We start from the raw sequence: 17,689 nt of genomic DNA on the forward strand, positions 1-17,689 counted from the left end.
ATAAAAATGGCGGTAGATTTATAATTACCGACGTAGATTATTTTGTTAAACGTCGTTAAGTGTACTACAACCGACGTGGATTTTAATTTTAAATTATAAATGGAGTTTTTTTTCCCGTATTCTTTCAGTTTTAGTTTTCAATTCCAAAGCGTGATAAATAGATTTTTCTTTCCCGAGGAAATTTAAAATGAGGGAAATTAATGTTCTAGAATTTGTAAACTAACACGACGCAATATTTGCAAATCTGTGTCATCTGTTAAGATTATGATGTGGAACAGAGTTCCATCTGGTAAGATTTCGTAACCCTTGGGATCTCAGACAAAACTGATTATGTCGGCGGTGTTCTATATAAACCGTCGTGGTTATTTCAATTCTTGTCATTAAGTAGATCTACCGACGTAGGATAAGAAAATCAAAGAAAAAAATTGTTAACAAAAATTCTTATTAAGACGACCGTTAAAATTAAAGGTACGACGTATAAAATGAATAAATACGACGATAAATTTTATTGTACGATTTAAAGATAACGTAGTAGAACTATACGAGAATGACGTCGATATATTTATATTTTCCGTCGTTGTAAATTAATTTAATACGGCGATATTTTGTATTTTAAAGCCGTGGATTTGTTTGTAATTATACGGCGTCTTATACGAAAACCTCGTCGTCTTATTTTATGAGTAAAAACGGCAGTTTTTATTGAAATCGTCGTCTTTACTTTCTACGTCGGTCGATTCATAACTTCTGCCGTTCTTTGTTGGCATTGATTTTACACTGCGGAAATCTGTTTCAAATAGACGTCGGTTGTTTAATTATGTACGTCGTTGTTTTTGAACAGCCATTTGAAACTCCATTTTTTAGTTGTCTAAGGTTGTATTACACGACGGTGTTTTTAGAACCGTCGTCTTTTTATAAACCACGACGGTTTTCACTTAGACCGTCGTTGTTTTCTGGTCGTCTTTTTCACTTTTTGTAGTAGTGGGATTTTAAACCGTTTTGATTTTTTCTTAGTCAAAACAAATTTAAACCGACTCGTTTGGTTGTTTGGTTTAAATTTGAAATTGGTACTTAGGTGACGAGGGGTAAATTTAAAAGATATTCAATAAAAAACTATAACTCACATCATATGATTCACAATGTGACATAATAAAAGGGTCAAGAAATTTATTTCAAATTCGCAAACAATAACATACACAGAGCATACCAAGATGTACCTGCAAGCCTAGAGAATTACTAGTGACAACCTAGGCACTCAGAAGGACCGATCAATCTAGGCATCCCCTGTGCTAGCAACAACTATGGTGAAAGTGTGTGAAGACAATCATAATCAAGTAAACACCAAACAACAGATAATAATGACTAGTCAACTATAAGGACACAAACCCAGAATTTATACAATGACTAGTCAACCACAATTCATACGATGACTAGTCAACCACCAAGAACACAAACCCAGAAATTCATACGATGACTAGTCAACCACCAAGAACACAAACCCAGAAAAATTACAGAGATGCAATCAGAAATTGTTCACCCAGAAACCCACCATTGGGAAAAACTGGGGGTCATCAACCGACCAGGCAATCCACTAAGTAGAAAAAGATTCTTACAAAGGAACACAAGCAAGCTCAAGCAAAACCTAGATCTATTTAGGAAGATGAGCAATACCTCCTTTGTGCAATCTTCTTCTCCAACTTAGCAAAGCTTGAAGCCCAGTTCTTCATGGAAATGGCAGCTCCTTCTCCAGCTCTTTCATCCCATGGCACTAGCTTGCAAGCTCTAACTCATACAAAAATGAAATTTGGATTCATGGAGAAAATGACCAATTTCTTCAAGAAACCATTCTCTTGAAGAAATTAGTCTTGAATCAAACCTAGATATAAATGAGAGTGATTTATGCAGCTAGATGAGATTCAAAGACACATGCAGTTTTTCAAGAGGTAGAATTCATTTCGGAAAAACTCATGAATATCATATATGGTTCTCTTTTGAGCAAGAAGAAGAGAAAGCTTGCAAGCAATCTTTCCAAATCTTCCACCCAAAAGCGACGGCTCCAAAAGAGGAAATTGATAGCCTTTAAAGACAAAAATTCCCTTAGGTCAGAATACCCACATGGCAGCAGAGAGAGAAAGGAGAATAGGACAAAAAGGTTTGTTATCCAGCTGGAAATCCTACAGAGTAAGGATGACTAGTCATACGAGAAACAGATGACTAGTCATCATTTTATAAAAACAGTTTTAATGCCATGATATGCAATGCATACTTACCTTTGTCAAATTGCTTGAATCTCCATAGGATAGTTGTTAGTTAAGAACACCTAGAGAAGCTATTCTTAATCTAAGCTTGAGCTTGATAAATAACAATAGAAATCCTATTACAAAGTTGTCAAGGGAAGCCAAAAGAAAAACCCAAAATGCATACATTAACAATCTCCCCCTTTTTGGCTTTCCTTGACAACACACTCTCTAACAACACTCAACCCAAAACCAAACCTAAGGAGATGATGAAATGAAGTACCTGCAAAACAACAACCAAACTCCCAGGCACAAGACAAGCATATTATATCATATAAAGTTGAAGCAATATGCAATGTATGCAATATAGGGTTGAGAGTGTTCTCCCCCTTGTTGATAAGGAAAGAGCAAAAAGGCAAATATAGAGAAACAGTAATCAAGTGAATTAAACACAAGTCACATAATCATATTTGAACAATATGCACATGACACGGTTTGATTACAAAGCAAAACAGCATTTGCTCAAAACAATACAAGAAAACTCCCCCTATCAAGTTGCACAGACTACCCAAGCAAAAAGATCCCTAACCTGTCCAAAAATACTCCCCCTGAGTATCATATAACATAAAGGAATTAACCTTTGATGTACTAATCCAGCAAACTTTCCATAAATAGCCAACAAACACAAAAGTGCATCAAGCTAAAGAGAATAAGAAGTGGAGCACAAGTTGCAAGGAATCATACCTAAGGCAATTAAAATCAAGTGGTTGAATTTAATTTCAATGTGTACACATTATACATAAAGAAACTCCCCTAAAAAGACAGAGTTTAAGCAACATATTTATCAAAACAAGGGACAACCAATGAATTTTTCTTTACACACCATAGTGCAAAATCAAGACAAAGCACCAAGATTTCAAAATTTAAGGCATTAATCAATGTCAAATTTGAAGAAAGCACCATGCAAGATGAACCTTAATTTTTTGCTCAAAATTGAGGACATGTGAGAAAGAATACAAGAAATAAGTCTCTAGGTTGTCCAAAAAAAAACACAACATAGCTTCCAAAAAGCACAAGGAGAAGAGAGTGGACTATGAAATGGACTAGTCACGCATGTCTAAATTTGAGGTGGCATCAAAAGACCAACAACCTCATAGACACAGCAAGAACAAAAGAGAGCAAATCAATCGAGATAAGGCTTAGGAAGGCAACATTGATGTATGAAAATGATAAAAACAACCAGCAAGAATGTTGCCAAAACACATGCATCTCAAAGAAACTCCCCCAACAAAATAAATTAGCCAACAATCCAAAACTCATATAGCACAACAGACTCATAAGGATTTCAAGATTATATTAGGCTAAATCAATGAATGTGGGACACACAACTTATTAAGATAGGGTCATAGACCAAAGTGGTATCATCCAAACACGACCACACATAAACACAGTACCAGTGTTGAAACAGAAGGTATAAATGAGACAAGGAGAAGACAAGTGAACCTTTGTGTTTTGTGTCATAACCAATGGTCTTGGTTCTTAGAGAGTGAAAATTAATTTCACCAAAAGTCACAAGATCCCTGTTAAGCAGATGACTAGTCAACCACAATTAGCATGAGCATATGTTGACTAGTGAACTCAAGCAATATCATAACAAGCATCAATTTTAGTATCGACCCTGAAGAAGACATGATTTTGATTTTAAAAACACAAACATGAACTAGCAAATATATCAAGTGATCAACGATGTATTAGCTACTATAGCCAAGTCCAAGTCTTCAAGCACAGTGAGTAAGCGAGAGAGAAGATAACCACATGTGCAAACAAAACAATTGCAACTAACTCTGATAGATAGAATATGAATTAGATTTCATGCTCAGAGATAAGGCAAGATGGACAGAGGAGGTTCAGAGCTAAAAGAAAAACACAAGAGATGAAGAAATATCACTCTTGGAGAGACAAGTATATAATAAGCCTTCAAGACATACTCAAAGCATAGACTCAACCTATTTGATTTTCATCACTCAATCTGGCCATTTATTATGTTTGTTATTTGCACATCCCAGACTTAAGTGCTTGAGTGGCCCAATTTTGCGGCTCTTGCTCTAGATTCTTCAATCATATCACCTTATACCTTCCTAGAGTCGTGACTACATTGGTCACACTTCCCCGTTTTTTGTTTTTGTTTTTTTTTGTTTTTTTTTTAATAAACAAATTGCCTAAGAGAGTGAGATAAGATAGGAGATTATAACAATGATTGTCCACAATGGATCACAATACTTGTCTCACCAAGAGGACATAAAAACACCAAAAATTTTCATCTAATGGCTCCAAACAAGAAGGGGGAATTATGCACAAATCAGGCAAAGCATAAAATGAATCAAACTTCACACCATCAGAGATCAGAAGAAACAGATGTTTTTGACATTTGCACACCAAGTAAACAAAAATTTATATTTGACTAGTCAACTAAAACGAAGATGACTAGTCAACAGTTCTGTAATGTGCTGAAGATAAGGAACAGACAAGCTAATCAATCAATTGAGCAAAGGCCAATGGACTACCTAAGTGTGACATGTTTCTGAAAGTCCAAGGCCTTGGTGAGTATATCTGCTAGCTGTTTCACAGAGGGAACAAATTCCAAAAATAGAATTTTGTCTTCCACAAGATCTCTAATAAAATGGTGCCTAATGTCTATATGCTTAGTCTTAGAGTGTTGAACAGGATTTTTAGAAATATCTATACCACTCATGTTGTCACAATAGATTAGAAAGCATGATTGAGCAAGACCATAGTCTTCCAACATTTGTCTCATCCAAAAGAGTTGAGTGCAGCAACTCCCAGCTATAACATACTCTGCTTCAGCAATGAATAAAGAGATAGATTTCTATTTTTTGCTATGCCAAGCAACAAGGCTGTTGCCTACATAAAAGACCCTCCCGGAAGTGCTTTTCCTACCATTACTACAACCTGCCCAATCGGCATCACTATACTCAACAAGATTGACACAAGTGTCATAAGTATACTACAACCCAAACTCAAAAGTTCTACTCACATATTTTATGATTCTTTTGACAGCAAACAAATGAGACTCTTTGGGATCACTTTGGAACCTAGCACAAAACTCCTACACTATAGGAAATGTCAGGTCTACTTGCAGTCAAGTATAGAAGGCTTCCTATCTTGCTTCTATAAAAAGTTTTCAACAGGGACAGATGAGCTGAGATTCTGTTCTAATTCTAACAAGAGGCAGATGACTAGTCATCTTAACTTTTTGTAAAAGATGGTAGACAGATTTAAACCTTTGAAAGGTTTCTGATTTTTCAAGCAAGACTGAGACCAAAATAAACCCAAAGAAGTCATCTACAATGGATAGGATGTATTCCTTGCCACCAAGGGAAAATGTTTGGACAAGAACAACAAGATAAATGTGAATAAGTTCAAAAGAACATGAAATTTTGTTGATCATCCAAGATTCAAAGCACTGTGAGAGAGATGATTGAAAGATATGCATGCAATGTCCACATTTAAAAATAATAAAACAAAAGAACAAGGTGCAAATGCATGACAATGTATCTAGACTCCATGAAGCACACACAAATAAGAGAATGGTCTAGATACATAAAATAAAGAAACTAGACACCAACATGAGGAAGAACATGGTCTTCCTTCTTGATCCAAACTTGCTTCACTTTTGAGACTTTATGAGGCGAAGAGATAACCTTAGGAATTTTGACAACTTTATAAAGAAGATCATTCACTTGAGTTTGAAGTGAGTCATCATTTACTTTCTTGAAATGAACAAAAGGCTTTTGCTCAAAATTCCTAAAATCAAAACACTTTGGTCTAATGTGTCCTAATGTGCCACAATGATGGCATATAGGAATGAACCTTTTTGGTTGAAGGAAACCAAATTTTGCAAGTGAAGAATGTTTATCTCTTGTACAAACCACAGACTTTACAGTTGCATACCCCTTAAAAGATGACACATGAGTCTTAAACTCACTTTCTTTGGAAACTTGAGACTCAATCCTAAGGATATGACACCTAGGTCGAATGTGTCCTTTCACACCACAATGGTGGCAGGTAGGCACAAATTTGGATTGTGGAAGAGACAGCTTTCCCTTAGAAACAATATTCATGGAATCAAAACCCAAGTTGAGACCATGAACAAATTTTGGAGCTTCTTGAGTTGACACATCTTTGACAAAGATTGTCTCAAATGATGAAGGTGTAGAAGACTCATTTATATATCCTAAACCTCTTTTATCACCGAACAATTTTCCAAAATTGAGCATTTTATCAATCTTTCCAGCACCAATGGTTAAACCTTGAATCTTTTCTTTTTCCAACTTAAGTTCATGTTCCAATCTTATATTTTCAAATTGTAAAGCATCGAAAGATTCAGATTGTTTAACCATGTTGTTTTCAAGTGATTTTATCATCTCAAACAAGTTTTGAACCTCAATGTCTTTCTCAAATAACATGCATTGCAAATCAGAATTTTCAACCACAAACTTATCATGCACGACCACATTTTCATGCTCAACTAATGATTTTTCAAACTCAAATAAAATCAGTCTATGAAGAAACAAGGATTTGTCATTTTCAAGTACATTCAACTTCTTAATCAAATCAGAATTTTCTTTTTCAAAAATGCTAACTTTATGATACAATTCATACATGTCAACTTCATTCTCATACAAGCTATCACTCAACTTCTTTTTGGCCATTTTGAGAGTTTCATTCAGTTCATCAAGTTCCTTGACCTTTTCTTCCATCATGAGACTATGTTCTTTGAAATTACAGGTTTCATTGAAAAGCATATCATACTTTTCACATAGTTCCCTGTATGACTGGTCATCATGTTCCTTGTATGACTGGTCATCTTGCATATCATCTCTAGACATAGATTCTTTCTTAACTACAGGAACTCTAGCAAGGCTAGAGTTATGAACAGAACCAACAAGGGCAAAATTATTTGCCTCTTCATAAGATGAAGTGATATAGTTATTGGAATCATCACTACCATTATCACTCCATTGTGCAATAATTGACTCTTCTCTCCCATTAAACTTTGTCTTGTGGTTATTTGCACATTCCATATCAATGTGACCAGTACCACCACATAGATAGCACTTTACAAGACCTTTCAAACTTTTGTCCTCCCTAAAGCCATAAGAGTCCAAAACATTCATCTCCTTAAAAACATTGTCTTGAGACACACATGTAGACGAACTAGGAAGATTCTGACAATTCCTAGTGACTTTGGTTTTATCTTTGACAACCCTTCTATAATTCTTAACAAACAAGAAAAGTTCATCATGAATGCAAGGAGCAATTTGATCCATTTTTATGTTTGCACACCTAATACCAACTAGCACTCAAAGGATCTCTCTATTTATGTTAAGAGCTGGTGCTCTGATACCAATTGAAATTGGTACTTAGGTGACGAGGGGTAAATTTAAAAGATATTCAATCAAGAACGCAACAACCTTCATATGCTCTAGACCTTGACCAAATACTCTTATGACTAGTCAACTGTTAGATATGAATTATACCAAACAATAACATACACAGAGCATACCAAGATGTACCTGCAGGCCTAGAGAATTACTAGTGACAACCTAGGCACTCAGAAGGAATAATGACTAGTCAACTATAAGGACACAAACCCAGAATTTATACAATGACTAGTCAACCACAATTCATACGATGACTAGTCAACCACCAAGAACACAAACCCAGAAATTCATACGATGACTAGTCAACCACCAAGAACACAAACCCAGAAAAATTACAGAGATGCAATCAGAAATTGTTCACCCAGAAACCCACCATTGGGAAAAACTGGGGGTCATCAACCGACCAGGCAATCCACTAAGTAGAAAAAGATTCTTACAAAGGAACACAAGCAAGCTCAAGCAAAACCTAGATCTATTTAGGAAGATGAGCAATACCTCCTTTGTGCAATCTTCTTCTCCAACTTAGCAAAGCTTGAAGCCCAGTTCTTCATGGAAATGGCAGCTCCTTCTCCAGCTCTTTCATCCCATGGCACTAGCTTGCAAGCTCTAACTCATACAAAAATGAAATTTGGATTCATGGAGAAAATGACCAATTTCTTCAAGAAACCATTCTCTTGAAGAAATTAGTCTTGAATCAAACCTAGATATAAATGAGAGTGATTTATGCAGCTAGATGAGATTCAAAGACACATGCAGTTTTTCAAGAGGTAGAATTCATTTCGGAAAAACTCATGAATATCATATATGGTTCTCTTTTGAGCAAGAAGAAGAGAAAGCTTGCAAGCAATCTTTCCAAATCTTCCACCCAAAAGCGACGGCTCCAAAAGAGGAAATTGATAGCCTTTAAAGACAAAAATTCCCTTAGGTCAGAATACCCACATGGCAGCAGAGAGAGAAAGGAGAATAGGACAAAAAGGTTTGTTATCCAGCTGGAAATCCTACAGAGTAAGGATGACTAGTCATACGAGAAACAGATGACTAGTCATCATTTTATAAAAACAGTTTTAATGCCATGATATGCAATGCATACTTACCTTTGTCAAATTGCTTGAATCTCCATAGGATAGTTGTTAGTTAAGAACACCTAGAGAAGCTATTCTTAATCTAAGCTTGAGCTTGATAAATAACAATAGAAATCCTATTACAAAGTTGTCAAGGGAAGCCAAAAGAAAAACCCAAAATGCATACATTAACAAAATTGAATTAGAGTGGAGCTCAAGTCAGTTTTTATGAATCATATCCGTCTAGATGAGAGATTTATAAGGTAAAGATTGGACTGTTATCTAATTAATAAGTCCATTCCCAGTATTTATAAGTTCACAAGGACCACAACATTTTTCTAATTTAATTAAAATAATTTAGTCCATTCCAAATAATTAAATGTAGCCTAAATTCTACTTAATTTGTTTTCTGACAATTTCTAAACCAATTAATAATGGAATTGAGGTGGATATGTATTTAATGTTAAAGACTCAAGGTAGCTTTATATTGTGGCACCCTTAATTAATGCCAAGCTCCATATTCTGGCACCTTTTTTTTTGTTTTTTGTTTTTTTGGTTTTTTTGTTTTTTTTGTTTTTTGTTTTTTCATTTTTCTCAATGCTATACCAATAGCTGTAACAAGTAAGAAAAACATGTAATCTTTTAATTATTTCGGTTACAAAATTAAAAAAATTAACATAAAACTTTGCAAAATATGCAGGGTGAGGAGCTGAACAGATACGGGGGTCTATATGTTCACAGGTATCCTGAGCTGAAAATGAAGGTGGTGGATGGAAGTAGCTTAGCTGTGGCTGTAATCTTAAACAGCATTCCAAAAGGGACAACCGAAGTTCTTCTGAGAGGCAACCTCACCAAGGTTGCTTATGCCACTGCCTTTGCTTTGTGTCAGAAGGGTATCCAGGTAAATTTATGCATCACCTATAAACAGGGACGGAGCTAGAATTGCAAAATTAAGGAGCCGAAATAAAAAATACAATTATACCTAACACCTAAATATATTCAAGAGTTACATGTGAGAGCTTAATATTTCTAACTTAGCCATGAATAAACCCTCTCTTAAAACTCTCTGATTTTTGTCCTTCCTTCTCGGTTCTCTGATTTCTATCCTTTCTTTTGTCCATTCAATCTATATTTTCTTCTCCTTAATCTCTTATATTCTTCTTTGTTCTATTGTTTGAGTGCTTAATTAAATACCTGCGGATTGTCCTACATCAATTGATATTAGAGCCAAATTTTGGTTTAGATGGGGCCATTAACTTTAATTATAAGTTGTCTAAAGTGACATAAAAAATCTGGGGCCAGAGCCACTCTGACATGTTGGGTCTAATCATCTACGAGACGATGTTTTTTCCAATATCCTAACATAAATTGTGATAATTTCAGGTAGCTACTTTGAACCAGACCGAGTATTTGAAGCTAACAAAATCATTAAATGTCACTGACAGTCGTTTGGTCCTTGCAAGAAGTTATGCCCAAAAGGTATCAATTATCTGCTACAGATGTTACCTTCTTTAATCCTATTTTGCTGTTATATTTTGGACACTTAAGAATGATATTAAAAATGTGCTAATTAATTGAATTTGCAGATTTGGTTAGTGGGAGATGGATTGAGTGAAGAAGAACAACTGAGAGCACCGAAAGGAACATTATTTGTTCCTTTCTCCCAATTCCCACAAAAAAAACTGCGTAAAGACTGCTTCTACCACTACACTCCAGCAATGAAGACACCCCCATCTCTTGAGAATGTTCATGCTTGTGAGGTAATTAAGCAATTGTTTTATTTTTTCTTGTTATTAATTAGTAAATTATGACTAATATATATTTTTATGTTATTAATTTGCATTGTTAATTATGTTATTAACAGAATTGGTTGCCAAGAAGGGTGATGAGTGCATGGCGCATAGCAGGCATAGTGCATGCCTTGGAAGGCTGGAAGGAGCATGAGTGTGGGTACAACATGTCCAATATTGACAAAGTTTGGCAAGCAACTCTCCAACATGGCTTTCAGCCTCTCATGATCTCTACCACCCACACCAAAAATTAGTTGGCTTCATCAAAATATTAATGACATGCACCCTCTTCTTTATTATAAGTAGTCCCTTATTTCTGTTGGGTTTTTAATTATGTGACTATTATTATGGCTTTTGGCTTTTGGCTTTTATGTAACTCTGTTGTCATGGCTTTTATTATCATGGTGTGTATCAGTTACTGTATTGCGGATATAACTATTTATTGAAGTAGTATTCATTTCAATAATGACGGATTCATAATTTGAAAGTCGATTAAACGAAATTTACCAACTAAACTCACCAATACAAGCAAATTCTATTAATAAACATAAAAAATACACCAATATATAATTTACATAATATATTTTATATATTTCTTGAAATTAATTAAAAACAACAATCTATGTTGCATGTTAAGAGGAGGATATGACAGTTAAAATATTTTATTATATATATATATTGTTGTAAATGCATGAGTTGGTGGATGACCACCATACCTCTTAGCATTCACCCTTTCTAATTCTATATGTAACCTATACACTAAATACCATAGTTATGAGCTAATAATTTATGAGTTGTTAATGTCTTCTTATCACTGTAAGCCTATAAATAAGAGGTCTTACCAGGATAAGATATACAAGTTGATTGTCACAAATTCTATTGTCTTTCTCTACTTTCCAATTCTCTCTACAATTTTCTCTCAATTATATAACATGTTATTAGCATGAGCCTCTAACCACTTGAGGTTTTGTTTTTCTATCTTAGAAATAGAATAGTTTCCTCTTATATATTACAAGTATAGAACTCTTGTTACATAGGATTTGACAAATGAAAAGAAGTGCATCAACAAAAGAAAACTGAACAACAAAATTCCAAACAAATAAGTTATTTTATTTTTATTTTCATTTACATATCTAGTGCATATGAAATTTGACATCTTAATTTTTTGTGACTTTAATATACACTAGCGTGAAAATGCCACCCTATGCTTTTGTGGAAATGTTAGTACATACATTCTGACTGTGACCTACTACTTATTCATAAATCATGTGGTACCTCGTAAATCTAGTTCTCCAACTATTTTAATATGAAAAAAGTTATAGTTTGTTTATTTCAAGATACAACTAGGACTGTCCAATTCTATTCAATGTATTGAATTTTTCACCTCATACGACGCTTACCTATATGACAATTTAATGAACTTTTTAGAATTCCAGTTTGTTACGTAAGGTAATTTAAAACTCAGATATGCTAAATAAGAGAAGACTGCATAATTGAAGGAGATTGCACAAACTATCAAGGAGATGAAGTGAAGAAGACAAGGTAGGAATCCCGACAAAGCAATTGATCGGTTTCTGATACGATCAATTCTCAATGCTAAGCTTTTGATTGGAAATTCTTGTTGGCTTATTTCATCCTGCACACAACAGAAGAGAGTAGTTGAAATGTCACGTAAGTTGTGTCAATAAGAATCAAACCATTATAACAAAGCTAGGCCTAATGTGCTTGTAGCTCTTGAGGTGCAAATCTCATGCGAACCTGGCCAATAAGCACGCAACTAATTTTGATCAGCTCCAAATCCTGTATCAAGACCCCAAATTTGAGTTGACTACTTTTGATCAGCTAGGTCTAATAACAAACAATTCGTCTATCTGAACATACTTATTGATTGCTAATGTAATTGCTTATTGATTTGCAGTATGTTAACAGATACTTTGTTCAAATGCATAAAATATGCAACTCTTGCATACATGAGTTGATTAATGCTCTGCAGAGAGAGAGAGAGAGAGAGAGAGAAATTGTCATCCACGAAACAATAACTGATGAATCTAATGGTAAATACATGGCTAGAAAAGGTAGTGATGGGAACTTAGTAATATCAATTGTAAGAAGACCGTCATTAGCTTTTCAAGTATTTATGTGCAGAAATTTGAGGAGGCGGCTTTTTTAACAAAGGTTGCCAAAATTTAGCTGCTCTTTTAAGAATCACAGTTTTTATTAAACTTTTCAACAATAGCAAAAAATAAGGAGGTGCAAGGCCTAAGAAGCAAATGAAAGTGGTTACCCTCCAAATCAAAAGTCCAATGCGCCCCAATTTTTTACTATTGTTGAACGATTTCATAGAAACTGAAGTTGTTAAAAAGAGGGAGAAAATCATCACAAGTTTTGTTAAAAACCATTTGGAAAGAGCATGGCTTTTGCAGCAGATAGATTTTTGGTGAGAGTTTCCACTTGCATCAGCTGAAGTGTGAGAATTGTGAGGAGAAGTAGCTTTTGTGATGATGTTGATGGAGTGGTTCATCATCATAATTTGGTTGAGTTCTTCCACATCTTGCTTGTGCACCAAACGGAACCCACACTTCTTTATACCCGAGTAATATATTCTGTCAGGGTAAGCGTCAGAAAAACTATGGAATGAAATCTTCATCTGACTGCATTCTTTGTCGACTACATAATGATATACACAAGATACCCAAAGGTGAGGTGACACAAGATGGCCTTTAGTAATGGGATTACTACGCACACAGGCACCTTCTCTTGGGCGACATTCAATTTGAGAATTGGTAGAAAGGTATTGAGGTGGATTGGGGTGATCCACAGGGGCACCTTCTTCAAAGACATCACAAAAAGCAATCCAAATCGAAGTGGTACATGAAGGTAGCTCCACAATTAAGGAATATCCTACACTTTGATTATTGAACCACTCTGGAATTCTACTTCCAGGTGTTACAATTTGGAAAGCGGGAATATTCCAACGAGGTACCTGTACCATGTATAGGTTAGTAACTTGAGTATTTATTATTATACTATCATCGCAAACAAAGAGAGACAGAGAGACAGAGAGAGAACCTGAAGAAATCTCCAATCCATAGCAATCCAGAGCATTCCAAGTATTATACTCTCATCGCAGCCTTCATTCTCAACCAATCCAAAGCAATTCACACATCTCAACTTAACATATCTTCTTCCTTCTTTCATGCTCAACTTTGGCAACATTGTTAAGGAAGTGCAATCGTCTGTGTTCATGTAAATTTCGCAGAAGCCTTCATTATCAACGAATCCAAAGCGGAGATGGGGCAATTGTTGAAGCCTTTGGCACCCATTCACCTTAAGTGACTTAAGCTTAGGAAGACATCCAATGCTTGGAGGAAGGCTAACAAAATTGTTTCGACTAAGGTCTAATTCTTCTAAAGAGGACAAGCAGCCAATATCAACGGGAATATCCCCTTCACAAAAAAACCACAATTACTGAGATCCAAAAACTTCAAAGACCATAAACCATGTACCGAACCCAACACAAAAGCTTTTCTTTGAAGGCCCCACCAAAACCTTGATTTGTCACTAAATGTGTTTCTACTAAAGAGCCATTCAAGAGACTTCAAATTACAAATTTCGCTCGGAAGACCTAAGAGATTTTCACAATTGCCTACATTCAGAAAAGTAAGGCCAACAAGACGTCCAATTGATGAAGGTAATTTCTCAACGGGCGTCCCTTTTAAATCAAGAGTTGAAATTTTTTTCATTTGTCCTGAAAATTCTGGAATCTTTTTCAGTTTTGAGCAACCCTGAAGATATAAATATATAAGAGAATCCATTTCTACCTCCTTTGGAAGACTCTTAACACTTTTACATCCATTTAGTATTAAATATGTAAGCCATTTGAGATCTGCGACGGATGGGTGAATCTCAACTAAATTCTCACACCATTGAAGATTCAACACCTTGAGTTTTGGAATGCCAGTGAAAATTGGGGTTGTTGCCAAGTTTCGAGAGAAACTAAGGCCTATGTATTTCAAATTGGGCAAGTCCTGTACAATATCACATGAAAAATGGTAAAATATATAATTAGCAATAGAAAAAAATTAAACTTTTAGTTTAGTTTTTCAAAAAATTCGTAAGATGGCATATGGTCAGTAATCTTACAATTCTTTCATCCCAGAGCCCAACTAGTTTGCTGTGCCACATCTTAAGCGAAACAAGTTTATTCAATTGAAAATTTGATGGGAGATATTTGGAAGAATACCGATTCCATTTCATAATTCTTAATGAATTAGGAAGAATTCTGGGGATTGAGGAAATGATCACATTATCAACTTCAAGAAATTTCAGGTTAATCATCTTAGAGAATGCTTCACAATTCCAATATCCACCTTTCAAGCTCCGCCATTCTTAAGGCAATGCCTTGAATTTTGTTAGTTGCCTGTAATAAAGAATATAAAAGGAAAAGTTAATTCGACAAGTAAGTCTAGTATTGAGTTAAAAAGAAATCAAATTTCTTTTTTTTTTTTTTTTTTTAAAAAGAAGGTATTTTCTACATAATTTCTTACTGTATTGTTTATCAATACATGAATGATGTCATTACGATGACACAATCGACTGCGTCCACCGACTTTTTAGGAGACTCTTGACGATCAATTTGAAATGCCATTTCTTGTATTAAATCATGCATCCCAACAACAATGTTGTTTGAAATATCAATAGTTAAGAGCGACTTCTCAACCAGACCATTTATCCCACCACAACGGTCACAACTGTCTAGTATTCCAATTACTATATTCTTGTCCTTCTCCTTAAGAAAAAATGCAACATCAAGAAATATATTCTTGTTCATCTCTTCTAGTCTATCAAAACTGATTTTGAGCAAATCGAAAATTTCTGTCTCAGAAATTTTCTGTAGCTTATTCAATTCATTTTTCCATTCATCTTGATCTCTCTTATGCACAGAGCATCCCAAAATTTTAAGAGCTAATGGAAGGCCTCCCACATAATTTACAAAGCACTTGGACAATTCCAAAAAACCTTCCTCAGGCTCAAATTTTTTAAAGGCGTTCAGACCAAAGAGCTCAAGAGCCTCGTCATCGCCAAATCCCTCAACCTTATATGATATCTCCATATCATGCTTTTTAACCAACCGTTTATCTCTAGTTGTAATGATGATTATACTCCCCTTGCCAAACCAATCCTTTTCCTTAGCAAATTTCTCTAGTTGGCTTGATGCATTCACATCATCAAGAATGAGAAGAACCTTTTTATTACATAAGCAATTCTTAATGAAATAGGTCCCCCAGTCTTCATTCAAAACTTGAGTAATTTGTTTCTTCAAGACAGGGAAAAGAAGCTGTGTTTGTAGATCAACAAGACAGTTACCTTCAGAAGCCTCTCTAACATTAGCAAGAAAGCAGCTAACTTCAAAATGAATATATATGCTTTCATAAACAAGCCTAGCAATGGTTGTCTTGCCAATGCCTCCCATCCCCCATATCCCTACAAAGCGAACATCATCTGTAGGATCTAAAAGCAAATCCATTTGCTCACGTGTAAACTTAATTCCCACTAACTCTGTGGAATCTAACAATTTGAATGTGCGATGCACTTTCCTCCATACCCATTCAACAATCTTTTCAATGAGCTTTCTTTCACACGTACAAGGAAGAACAATGATTAAGTCAGAAGCCATAGATATAACAAGGTCTGAAGGTACATCAAAGTGAAAATTGGCTTACGAAATACCCAAGTATATATGGAGAAGTTGCTTATTCATTTTTTGAATTGAACCCAGATAAATTGGCAACTTCTGTTAAAGCAGCTCTCCAGCGCTTCACCTTTTCTATATCTTCCCTAAACCTTTTCTCATGCTCGGCGAACGCGCCTGCAAAAATGCCACTTTGTATTCGCACATCGGAGGGATCCACATTAAAAAACATAGGCAGAACTGTGTCGTTGGATTTCATGCATTGGAGATTATTTGTAAGTTCATCCAAGCACCAGGAAGAAGAAGCATAGTTTGGCGAGAGAACAACGATTGCAAGCCTTGATTCTTGGATTGCTTTGAAGAGCTCAGAAGAAATAGTTGTCCCTCTTTCAAGCTTTGGATCATCCATGAATGTTTTGATGCACCTGTGCTGTAATTCGTGGTATAAATGGGATAAAAAGCTATTTCGAGTGTCTACACCCCTGAAACTTAAAAACACATCGTAGTTCCATTGAGGAGGAGCCGACTGATCAGCTGAAGGAAGAAAGGCAGAGGCTCTTTGGGTGCTCAACGCCATTGGAAATCTGCTGCTTCTGCTGTAAATACTACTCAATGAAACAAGAACTTCGCTAATTAAATATTCAAAAATCAAAGCACTCAACTGATCATAAATGGCTTGAAAAATCAAAAAGATTGAAATTGAAATTTGGAAACTTAGGGGCGTTGAAGGCATATAATGCAGCAGAACAAGTTTCAGAGCAACTGGGTAAATTTGGATAGTCAAACATGGTGTTAATTTGGATCATCTAAGCAAACAGGTCAATTTGGACCATGTTAGCCAGAGAGAATTGGTAAGACCAACAATATGAAGCAAAGCTAACAGCCTCAGAAAAGAGACACAGAAAGAAAGAGACAGAAGTTGGAAACCGTGTAGTTGCGAGGCGAGCACGCGGTTTCTCTTGGGTCAATGAAGACTATCGGGCCAATTATTTATTTTTATTTATTTAATTTTATTCTTGGTGTGAGAAAAGGCAATTACCTGATATTTCCCTCAGATCAATCAATAATATAATTTTTTTGTTAAAGAATCAAGGATATTCCCTTCTGGCATGAAATCCCCACCATCTACAAAATCATTTGAATACAAATGCTTATTAATATTCCCAATATGAAGTAAGCATTGACTCAAAATTCATTAATTAGTCACCTCATCTGCAAATGCTTCGCCCAAAGAGCAATATAACTCTGCACAAATCACAGCCCAACCCAGTTTTGTTAGGGCAATTTGCAGTGATCACAGTGGGTTCCCCAACCTTCTCCGCCTTGCTAATTACCACAACATCCTGGAAAGCTCAGTGGCAACAGAGAAAATGTGAACCAAAACGCACTGCATGCCAAAGTCAACAAAATTTCCTGTCCATGGACTCACTGCAACCTTCTCTGCCTC

At 35.5% G+C, this 17,689-nt stretch overlaps 4 protein-coding genes and 1 long non-coding RNA gene across 5 annotated transcripts in view; 2 read left to right on the top strand and 3 right to left on the bottom strand.

The window, feature by feature from the left end:
• Positions 1–5,323, top strand: part of LOC18785414 (protein ECERIFERUM 1) — a 21,753-nt gene extending 16,430 nt beyond the window's left edge. The window contains exon 6 of the mRNA XM_020557336.1: positions 5,313–5,323. Within this exon, the coding sequence (XP_020412925.1) occupies positions 5,313–5,323 (11 nt within the window). The remainder of the gene's footprint in view (positions 1–5,312) is intronic.
• Positions 9,190–11,016, top strand: LOC18787718 (protein ECERIFERUM 1). Its single transcript, XM_007219407.2, has 4 exons — positions 9,190–9,661; positions 10,144–10,239; positions 10,347–10,520; positions 10,625–11,016. The coding sequence occupies exons 1-4, from the start codon at positions 9,455–9,457 to the stop codon at positions 10,802–10,804; spliced, it is 657 nt and encodes a 218-aa protein (XP_007219469.1). The 5' UTR covers positions 9,190–9,454; the 3' UTR covers positions 10,805–11,016.
• LOC109947685 lies at positions 14,840–15,219 on the bottom strand. Its single transcript, XR_002270474.1, has 2 exons — positions 15,098–15,219; positions 14,840–14,970 (listed from the first exon to the last, which is right to left on the bottom strand). It is a non-coding gene; the product is annotated as an uncharacterized LOC109947685 (long non-coding RNA).
• Positions 15,395–16,246, bottom strand: LOC109947381 (TMV resistance protein N-like). Its single transcript, XM_020557337.1, has 2 exons — positions 15,493–16,246; positions 15,395–15,400 (listed from the first exon to the last, which is right to left on the bottom strand). The coding sequence occupies exons 1-2, from the start codon at positions 16,225–16,227 to the stop codon at positions 15,395–15,397; spliced, it is 741 nt and encodes a 246-aa protein (XP_020412926.1). The 5' UTR covers positions 16,228–16,246.
• Positions 16,282–17,689, bottom strand: part of LOC109947071 (TMV resistance protein N-like) — a 7,686-nt gene continuing 6,278 nt past the window's right edge. The window contains exon 2 of the mRNA XM_020556470.1: positions 16,282–16,629. Coding sequence (XP_020412059.1) covers positions 16,304–16,629 — 326 coding nt within the window. The 3' untranslated portion in view covers positions 16,282–16,303. The remainder of the gene's footprint in view (positions 16,630–17,689) is intronic.

This window comes from Prunus persica, chromosome G2 (assembly GCF_000346465.2).
Source record: "Prunus persica cultivar Lovell chromosome G2, Prunus_persica_NCBIv2, whole genome shotgun sequence".
In the NCBI taxonomy this organism is placed as follows: domain Eukaryota; kingdom Viridiplantae; phylum Streptophyta; class Magnoliopsida; order Rosales; family Rosaceae; genus Prunus; species Prunus persica.

Excerpts from the sequence above, each read along its gene's own strand:
- LOC109947381 (XM_020557337.1), bottom strand. The coding sequence starts at position 16,227 with ATGGCTTCTGACTTAATCATTGTTCTTCCTTGTACGTGTGAAAGAAAG.
- LOC18787718 (XM_007219407.2), top strand. The coding sequence starts at position 9,455 with ATGCAGGGTGAGGAGCTGAACAGATACGGGGGTCTATATGTTCACAGG. Across the intron at positions 9,662-10,143 it reads TGTGTCAGAAGGGTATCCAG|GTAGCTACTTTGAACCAGAC; the intron begins GTAAATTTATGC and ends TGATAATTTCAG. Across the intron at positions 10,240-10,346 it reads CAAGAAGTTATGCCCAAAAG|ATTTGGTTAGTGGGAGATGG; the intron begins GTATCAATTATC and ends TTGAATTTGCAG.